This window comes from Solanum pennellii, chromosome 1 (genome assembly GCF_001406875.1).
Source record: "Solanum pennellii chromosome 1, SPENNV200".
Lineage (NCBI taxonomy): Eukaryota > Viridiplantae > Streptophyta > Magnoliopsida > Solanales > Solanaceae > Solanum > Solanum pennellii.
In genome coordinates this window covers 87,457,178-87,467,911 of record NC_028637.1, presented here as the reverse complement: position 1 = coordinate 87,467,911, position 10,734 = coordinate 87,457,178, and the positions used below count along the sequence as shown (strand labels likewise).

General features: G+C 33.4%; 1 protein-coding gene across 1 annotated transcript; it reads left to right on the top strand.

The window, feature by feature from the left end:
- Positions 1-6,605: 6,605 nt before the first annotated feature.
- On the top strand, positions 6,606-10,145 carry LOC107024544 (SNF2 domain-containing protein CLASSY 3-like). Its single transcript, XM_015225539.1, has 2 exons — positions 6,606-7,673; positions 8,310-10,145. The coding sequence occupies exons 1-2, from the start codon at positions 6,606-6,608 to the stop codon at positions 10,143-10,145; spliced, it is 2,904 nt and encodes a 967-aa protein (XP_015081025.1).
- The last annotated feature ends 589 nt before the right edge of the window (positions 10,146-10,734 follow it).

Below are 10,734 nucleotides of genomic sequence, written 5' to 3'. Positions count from 1 at the left end.
AACAAATTATTAGTGAAATATAAAATAACAAAACCAACATAATTAATTAAAATAACCACAAGAGAAATGGTGAAAACGAAAAAGTGTGAGGGGCAGTGGCGGTTCGCATGCCTCTTATTGTAGAGGTTTAAACTAGCTCACCCACAACTGCTTTTGTTCTATAGATGCTTATTTAAATTCTAAAATCAATGGATGCTCGAGCATCCGCGTCTGGCTTACTGGGTCTGCCTCTGGTAAGGGGCAAATGCAGAACATAGTTCTCTGCTATTTATTTATAATGGAGAAGCAAGAGTATTTATATGAGAAGGGGAAAATGGCACCATGGCCTTGCCACTTGTCGAAACACTTGCATGCCATCACTTCTCTTTCAATTGCCATTTCTCCAAGTAAATAAGACTTCTTCAATATACCTTAAAATATTTATCTTTATAATATAGATTTTTTTGAAATAAATAAAATATGTTAAAAATATGTTACTTACAAATTTATGTATGATCCATATTGTATATATTATTTGCATTAGACATATATACAACATACGTGTCAAAAATTCGCACATACATAATTATATATATTTGTGTGCAATAATAAGTTATCACTATAATAAATATGATATATAGCTACGAAATTATTAGCTATGACATTAAATTTGTCACTAATTATTCGCTTTTAGTGACAAAATTTACTTTTGGTGCTAAAAATATGAGAGACATACTTTTAATGACGAAACATAAGAATTCGTAGCAAAGTTTTGTGCACTAAATTTTCCTAGCAAAAAATTATTTGGCGCCATCTTGTTAAGTAGTGTTAGTCACGAATTTTAAATTATCGGTGACACATTATTTCGTCACTAATAGTGTATGTAATCATGACAAACTACGACATCAAATTCGTCACTAATTATTCGCTTTTAGTGACAAAATTTACTTTTCGTGCTTAAGTATATGAGACACATACTTTTAGTCACGAAACATAAAAATCCGTAGCAAAGTTTTGTCCACTAAAGTTTTCCACCATAAAATTAATTGGTGTCATTTGTTAAATACTATTCTCCGCGAGTTTAAAGTTATCAGTGACACATTATTTTGTCACTAATAATGTATCTAATTCATGATAAAATAATTTTTGTTTTATAATTTATAATAAAAAAAATTACATCTAAAAAAATATGTTGTTACAATGTCGACAAATTAGAGTTCGTAGTTAAATATATTAAATTTTAGCTATATTATTACATTTATTTTATCACTAGTAATATAAATAATTGGTGATAAATATTTTATTGTCTCTAATCAATCTATGTTTAGTGACATTAAAAAAGTGATCACAAAATATGTAAAGTGTTAAATAGCGACAATTTAAAATTTGTAGTGAATAAGTAAACTATTTTCTACGAAAAAAATTCATAGCTATATACAATTTTTTCTAAAATTACAAAAAGAATAATACAAGTGCTTCATAAAAAGTAGACAAAGACCATTCGTAAATTGACAAGTGAAAATATTAAAACCAATGAATTCGGTAGATTTTATAAAAACAAAAAAGTTCAATACATCAATTTTCTTATATTACGCAATTATAAAATGCATCATTTGAAAAATACAATTCGGGTTATAGGTATTGTGAGTGGGCACGGTTCTACCACTAGATTACTAACATTTGTTTGTTTAGCTCTTTTGTTTTTTATTTGATAAAATTTCGTTGATAAGCACGATAAAAAAATAATTTGTCAAGTCTTTGTGCTAAGCTTTGTGCATGTCTATTGATTTGTGATCGGTAAACTACATAGATTAAGTCGATCTATTTGCTTTTGTCTATAAATATGTACATATTTAATAGTAATTCCACATATGTACGTAGAGTAACTATACAGAGATGGCATCGACTTACAAACTTAGACGTTGCAAAGGTGCAATATATTTCGTGAATTTCTATTAACTTTTCCCATCAGTGTGGAAATTGAAATAAACTAAAAAATTAAATCACAAATAAAAGAAATGAACAAACAAGGATTTAACATATATGATGAAGTACTATATTAATTGAAATCGATGTTCAACTTGAACCGATTATTCCTTTTTTTGATAAAATAAAAATTTTAATATTGTACTGAATAGTTTTACAAAATTATAAAAATAAATAAATAATGTCACGATCCAAAAAATGGACGTGATGACACTCGTCTTATCCCACCAAGACAAGTCAGCCTAAAACTTAACTATTAGAATAAAATGTGCAATCTTTATAATAAACTCTAAATTACCCCCAAAATATGTATGTCACGTGTACAAGCCTCTAAAGTATTACAATTGAATTTAATGAAAATTTAAGTCTCATATGACAATGTTTCTAGAGTAGAACAAAATCATAAACAAGAGTAAGAAGGTCTGCTGAGATAACAAACAGCTACCTCGCAAATCTCCAAGAAGCCTCGGAAAAGAAGAGAATATCTCAGTAAGTTCCAGGCTAGTAACCTACAAAAAAATTGTAGAAGCAAGGGGTGAGTACCAAACCACACGGTACTCAACAAGTAAACCTCTAGACACAAGCTAAGGGGATAAAATACGGGTACTCCTACAACCCCAACCGAACCTCCACAATTACAACCTGCATAAAAATCAGCCCGACCTAACAACTCACGGTTTACAGTGCACATAATTCAACAAGAACACTTAAACAAATTACATATCCTCAACAACAACATTTTGACAAATTACATGTTCTCAACAACAACACTAAAACAAATTACATGTCCTCAACAACAATACTTTAACAAATTACATATCCCCAACAAAGACACTTTAACAAATTACATATCCTCAAAAACAAGCTCAGTATTCATCAATCACCAATTCCACAGAAAGGCATTCAAGAAATCAGCAAAACACAATATCAAGTCCACTAATGATAAGTATGTGCAATGCAATGTCAAGTATAATGATGCATGCCTGACCTAGTGATACACACCCGCTGTCTCTCAGTCTGATACCCATGGGGACATATCTGTCCATGCATCTATTGCGGCGCACGACACGACCCTCGATATAGTAACCATCGCGGCGCGCGATACGTCTCTCGAAGCGCGATACTTCCCTCAAATGGTACATCCTTTTTTAGTTCTCATTCTTTCTCAATGTACATAACACTTTTCACAACCATGTCTCAAAATAATGCAAATGACATGTTCACACAAATAAAGAGGATATCATCATTTTCATAACATTGCACAATTCACAACAACATCAACAATGATTCGACAAGTCTTTCATTATCAACACATCCACACAACCCATTATTCAAATTGCCTATAACCTTTGTTTTCATTATTAGAATTAATCAATGTGGACAAATCAACCCATCGCCAAGTCTCATTACTCCCAAACATATACCATAAGGAAATACACGTATTTCATACACTTAATAAGGGTTTGGAAATCCACTTGCCTGAATCCAATAAGAATTTACTCTGGGACTTGAGTCTTTCCCATTCGTTGAACTATCAACTCAAAGAAATCTAATTATATACATAATCACAATAAGCTTTCAAAACTAACAATACCCATATTTATTATGTGTTTAGCCTTGACCTGCAAATTCACTAAAACTAATAATCAAGTTTGTAAATTTTGATGTCAATTAAAATTCAACTCTCATATTTTCCAAGTTTCAAGCGTAGAATTAAGTCTATTCCTCTTATAATAAAATTACAGTAATTTCAAAAGAAAAATTAAGAAAATTGACAAACTGCCATTGCAGCAGCAAGAGGAATCCAATTTGATTCCTTGTTTTTTTTTTCTTTCAATCCAATGTCCCAATATAATAACCATTGGGGGTTATGTCCGTGTGAACACATATATACGTTTAATATACACTATTAAAAATTGTAGGGGGGGTAAAATGTTATTTTCAAAGTTTGGTATCGTAACATCAATTTCGATCAAAGTTTGGATATATTTCAGACCATTTTCCTTTTTAATGAGATAGATTTGTAGTCCATAATTTTGACATAAATTTAAAAATCTTTTCTTCTTAAATTCCGTATTGAGTCGAACTAACTTATATAAATTGAAAAGTCATGAATATATATACATTTTTAATGAGATAGATTTGTAGTCCATAATTTTGATATAAATTTAAAAATCTTTTATTCTTTGTATCTATTCAAACTAACTTGTATTAATTGGAACAACATGAATGTATTATTATTAAATTTTGTATCTAGTCAAAATTTACATTAATTGGAACGACATGAATATATATATATATAATATACATTTTTGATGAGATAGATTTATAGGCCATAAATTTTTAGAATCTTTTATTCTTAATTTATGTGTCTAGTCAAACTAACTCACATAAATTAAAATAAAATATCTATATTTTTGTAATGAGATAGATTTATAGTAAAATAAATATTAAAAATTTCTTTCGTTAATATCGTATAAAGTGAGACGGAGAAGGCGATAGTATATATTTTCCCTCTGTTTTCTTATAGTTTCAAGAATTCAACCCTCTTGTCTTTATTCAGGTTAGTGTTTCTTGCTAAAAATGTGGTTGATATACACCGGTGAAGTCGGTGGAAGTGCATACTGACAAGAGAGAGTTCGTCTGATGGTAAGCACTCTTCACTTCCAACCTTAAGGTTGTGAGTTTGATTTCCCAAGGCAGCATAATGTGTGAGCTACTGACCAAGGTTGAAAAAGATTGAGATAGGGAGATATATAACATTATATATATATATATATATATATATATAAAAAAAAAAAATAAGAGTCCTTGGGGCTTGGCCATGTTGGCCTTCTTGTGATGGGTATTTCATTGCAAGGTCTGTTAAAGCCCTTATAACTTGCTATTAATAACTCTCTATTATACTTTAATAAAGAGCCTTTATAACTTGGTATTAATAACTCGCTATTATATTTTAATTATTAATTAGGTAAATAAATTCACCTCACATTATTTTATTATAAAAATTTACAGTTGTAAAAACAGTAAATGTTTCATTATAACTATAAAAAAGACAAAATCAATTCCTTTCTTCTTTCTCCTGTATTTACCTTACATAAAAGTCTGTTTTATTATTTAACTCTCTTTTAAATATTCACCGCTTTTCAAATTTATATGACTCACTTTCTTCTTAATTCAAATTCAAATTAAAACAAACTCCCATTCTACACCTAGATAATTTATAATCGCACAAACATTTTTAATATAATAAAGATTAGGGATATTGCATAAGTATCCCCTCCACCTATGTCTGAAATCTCACAGACACACTTATACTATACGAAGGTCCTATTACCCCCCTAAACTTATTTTATTATTAATTTCTACCCCTTTTCTGCCTGCATGACACTATCTTGTGGGTCCAACGCTGGTTGACTTTTATTTAATCTAGTGCCCACGTAGGTCGAAAAGGGGTAAAAAATTACTTATAAAATAAGTTCAGGGGGATAATAGGACCTTAGCAATAGTATAAGTGTGTCTTTGGATTTCGGGCATGCATTTCCCCTAAAGATTATAAATTTCAAAAATCTTCTGTTCTTAACTTTTGTATCTAGTCAAACTAACTTATATAAATTGGAACAACATGAATATCTATACAGTTTTATTGGGGAGAAGAGTATGAAAAATATTGCAACTTTGACCAAAATTGTTGTTACGATATCAAACTTTATGAAGGATCTTTTACCTCTTGAACTATTAAATAGTGTATTTATGCCCCGGAACTATTTAAAACTGTATTTTAAAGATATATATGTACCCACGTGGACTTTTTATGTCCATGTGGACACACATATACGTTTAACTTACACTACTAAAAATTGTAGGGGGGGGGGGTAAAATGTCATTTACAAAGTTTGGTATCGTAACATCAATTTCGAACAAAGTTTGAAAATATTTGAGACCCTTCCTTTTTAATGAGATAGATTTGTAGTCCATAATTTTGACATAAATTTAAAAACCTTTTATTCTTAAATTCCATATCGAGTCAAACTAACTTATATAAATTGAAACGGCATGAATATATATACATTTTTAATGAGATAGATTTGTAGTCCATAATTTTGACATAAATTTTAAAAAAATTTATTCTTAAATTTTGTATCTAGTTAAACTAACTTATATAAATTGGAACGACATGATTATATATAAATTTTTAATCACTATTTTGAAATAAATTTAAAAATCTTTTATTCTTAAATTCTGTATCTAGTCAAACTAACTTGTATTAATTGGAACAACATGAATGTATTATTATTAAATTTTGTATCTAGTCAAACTTTACATTAATTGGAACGACATGAATATATATATATATATATATATTAATGAGATAGATTTATAGCCATAAATTTTTATAGAATCTTTAATTCTTGTATGTAGTCAAACTAACTCACATAAATTAAAACAAAATATCTATATTTTTGTAATGAGATAGATTTATAGTGAAATAAATATTAAAAATTTCTTTCCTTAATATCGTATAAAGTGAGACGGAGAAGGCGATAGTGTTTCTTGCTAAAAATGTTCATTTTTTGCTTTTAGTGTGTTGATTTTTTGTGCATTTTGATCAAGAAAATTGTGAACTCAGGTGGTGAAAGATGGACTCAGGGGATGGCTCTGGTCCAAAACAGAGGAACAGGTCATGTCAAAATGGTAATCTTACTCCGTCTTCTTCGACTTGTGCTGTGAATATTGGAAAAGAGGGTGTGAGTTGTGGGAGGAAAAGAAAAATGGTGGTTTCTGAAGATGCAACAAAGTTCAGTCCAGCAACTTGTGAGCCTATCATTGGACGGGTTATCGTTGAGGAAATACCTAATAATGATGATGATGATACGGATGATTCGGAGGATGATAATGTTGTTATCATTGTAGAGGAGGAAGAGAGTAATATGTTGAATGAAAAAGATGAGGAGGTTGTTTCATCTACCTCAAGCATGAAGTCGGTGGAAGTGCATACTGATAGCACCTCATCTTCTGAGTCTGAATCAGAAGATGTAAAGAATGAAGAAGGAGAAAAAGAGTCGAATGGGGGGTTAGCACCTGAGCTTGTTGTTGAGAGTGAAAAGCAGAAGAAAGGCAGATCATATCTTCTTCGTTCACGTTCACTTTCTAAGTCCAAAAAGAAGAAGTTGAACAACGGAAATGGTAGTAGCAGCCCAATTCTTCTTACTGCTGAGGAGGAGTCTAAATCTGAAGAAGATTGCGACATTGATGACTCGGTGAAGAATGTTGTTCAGAAGGATGTCGTTCAAAAGGACAGGAGGATTGGAAAAAAGATTCTTGAAGATTCGGAATTTATGAAATTTGTTATTGATTCCATCATAAATGTTAATGATCATGATAAAATTACTCCTTTTGAAAAGAAGGAACGGGTTCCTGTCAAGGAAACACTTCCTTTAGTATTTCGGTTTGAAGACGAGGAACCTCCTCCCCCTGAGAAAGAAGAATGGGAAAAGGAAGTTGAAGATCTTTTTGCTGAAATGCAGATGTGTATCTTAGAGTCAGATATTGGCTTTACAAATTCATCCGCTTCGCAGATGCAGAATGGAGATTTAAGTGACTGTCAGATGGGGAACCACAAACTTGTTCTAGATGAACAAATTGGGCTCATCTGTAAAGTTTGTCCCTATGTGCATTTGGAGATCAAGTACATCTTCCCTTCTTTTGTAAGTATACGAGTTTTGTCCCGTGAAACACTTTTTCATTTAAATTAGGAACGCAATTTAAAGTTCTACATGAATCAATCCTAAACAACTACTTTTTTTTTATGCTACTAGATTGAAAAGGTTAAGCACAAGGACGTACTACACAATCTATTATTTTACTTCTAATAGTAGTGATATCAGTAGCAAACAATTTACTAAGCACTGAAGTAGAAGTGTGTCCTAGTATTTTGTTGCCAAAGAGTAATATCCAGTTTGATGTTTGATACACATTGCAGTGTGTTGTGTCAGCAACTGCACTATGTGAGTATACTGCTCTTGTGTGAATGGACTTAGTTACGCTGATCATTCATACCATAGCCAAACGCTGGTTGTGCCCTCTGTGACATTCAGCATAAGAAGCCTCATTTCCTGAATCTATCTTTGGGAATCACATTGTATGCTACACTTTCACATGTCTGCTGTATGTAGCAACTTTATAGTTACTTGAGTTTCTCATTGGATTTGCTACTTTACTACTTTTAATCCTCTAGTCTATGTTACTTACTTCAACATGCTATCCTTATATTTGATTTTATCAACTGGCTCTTCAATTTATTTTTGCTTGACGCTTAAACTCTTGGATTTCTGTCATTGCAGGCTCAAAGAACTCGAGGGAGATATGAAAGAAAACATTTAGGACAATCGCCGTCACTCTTGGATGTTGGTGGCTTCAGATTCTCTGATTCTTCTGAAGTCCAAGATTCTCTGATTAATGAAGAAGGAACTGTGTGGGATTTAGTTCCACAAAGTGCCAAATCAACCATGCATCCTCATCAACGTAGTGGATTTGAATTTATGTGGAAAAACGTTGCTGGAGATATAAATCTCGAGAGGCTGAGACAGCCCCTATCTGATAGCAAAGGAGGATGCATAATCTCACATCCACCTGGAACCGGGAAAACCCGTCTCACCCTAGTATTTCTTCAGTCGTATTTGAAGCTGTTTCCAAAGTCTCGACCTGTAATCATAGCTCCTTCCAGCTTGCTGCTTAACTGGGAAGCTGAGTTCCAGAAATGGGAGGTGGACATTCCCTTCCACAACTTGAACAGCAAAGATTTCTCTTTACAGGAAGATGAAGCTACAGTGAGTGTGTTTCGCTGTTTATCCCATGCGGGAAAGAGAAATCCACACCTTATACGAATGGTGAAGCTGGGATCCTGGGTTAAAGGTAATAGCATTTTGGGGATCAGTTATGATTTGTTCAGGATTCTTACCGGAGATGATGGAGACGGTTACGCTAAGCCGATTAGAGAAATCCTTCTTAAATATCCTGGTCTTCTGGTACTTGAAGAAGGGCACACTGCTCGGAATGAGCAAAGCCTTGTCTGGAAAGCTTTGAAAAAGGTTGAAACAGAGAAGCGCATAGTTTTGTCTGGAACTCCTTTCCAGAATAACATCAAGGAGTTATACAACACTCTCTGCGTCGTCAGTCCAAAGTTTGCTGCAGATTTGGAGCAGAAATGGGCTTCTCTTAGCAGTTCCATCGACAAGAATGCCCGAGCATTGGAAGAGCTTAGGGACATTATTTCACCACTTGTCCATAAGTGTAGTGAAAATGTAAAGAAGGTAAGCCTTCCGGGTATAAGGGACACTGTAATTCACCTGAAACCCACAGATTTGCAGAAGGAGTTGCTTAGAAGGATTCCTGAGAATCCAAGCTCCTTTTATGAACAAAATATGGTGTCTCTTATCTCTGTTCATCCTTCATTAGTGGCCAATAGGAAGGAGTTCTCTGACTTAGAAAGTCAGCTAAAAGAGAGAGGTTGTCGGTTGGATCCAGATACCGGAGTAAAAATGAAATTTGTTGTTGAGCTTATCAGACTTTGCGGTGGGCTGAAGGAGAGGGTTATAATATTTAGCCAACTACTTGATCCTCTAAACCTGATCAAGGAGCAACTCAGTTCTCTCTTTGGATGGACTTTAGGTCGGGAGATTCTCTACATGGATGGGAAGCTTGATGTGAAGCAGCGGCAGATATCTATAAATTCTCTTAATGACCGTAAGAGTGATGTAAAAGTGCTGCTTGCATCCATAAAAGCCTGTTCAGAAGGAATAAGTCTGATAGGGGCCTCAAGAGTGGTTTTGCTTGACGTTCTCTGGAATCCCTCAGTAGAAGAGCAAGCCATCAGTCGAGCTTACAGGAATGGGCAGACCAAATTTGTGCATGTTTACTGTCCAGTAACATCAAAATGGGAGGTTGACAAGATTGAACAGCAGACGAGAAAGAAGTACCATTCAGATGTTCTTTTGTCTAGGAATCATGAAGCCAAGATGGATCCTTCATGTTCTGAGTCAGAGGATACCATACTAGAATCCATGTTTGAGCATGAGGGCCTCCGTCATATTTTCGAAAAGCTCTCTCATGCACCACGTGTGCTGCCGCCTACTACATGCCTTGATTCTTGTAACCAACCTCCAAAACCAAGCAGTTAGGTTAGTATGTGTTTAATTTCGTGTATTTTGTTTACTGACTGTCTTTGAAAAATGGTTCAAATGTTTTATCTCTTTCTTATCAGATCAGTTGGAGCATTTTTTTGGGTACTTGTTAGAGGAATTTTTGAAGCCATCCATCATTACAGGTACACTAGCTATACCATACCATCAGCAAGCATTTTTCTGAAGATTCTAAATGAAGATTAATTAACTTGGGAGTTACATACATTCAGTGTAAATGATGGCCTTTTATACAGTTATCATACTTGGTGTTTTAACACTCTCCCTCAACTCTTGCTTCTTTCCTTTTAATGACGCCAAGCTAACGACAGAAGTTTCCAAACTAACTCCTGGTCAAGTGTTTTTTTAATGTATCGGCAACTTGATTTTCTGTTTTGACCTGCACCATTTCCATTTCTTCTTGAAGAACTTTTTCTCTCCGTGACATTGATTCTTCCAACCACCCTCGATCTCCTCCAGTGCTCCCTTTGCCTTGACAATATCCAATGCTAGATTGCGTACAATAGACCCTTGTGTACAACATCCAATGCACCGGGCTGCCCTTTCATCAACACTTAACCAAGTAATT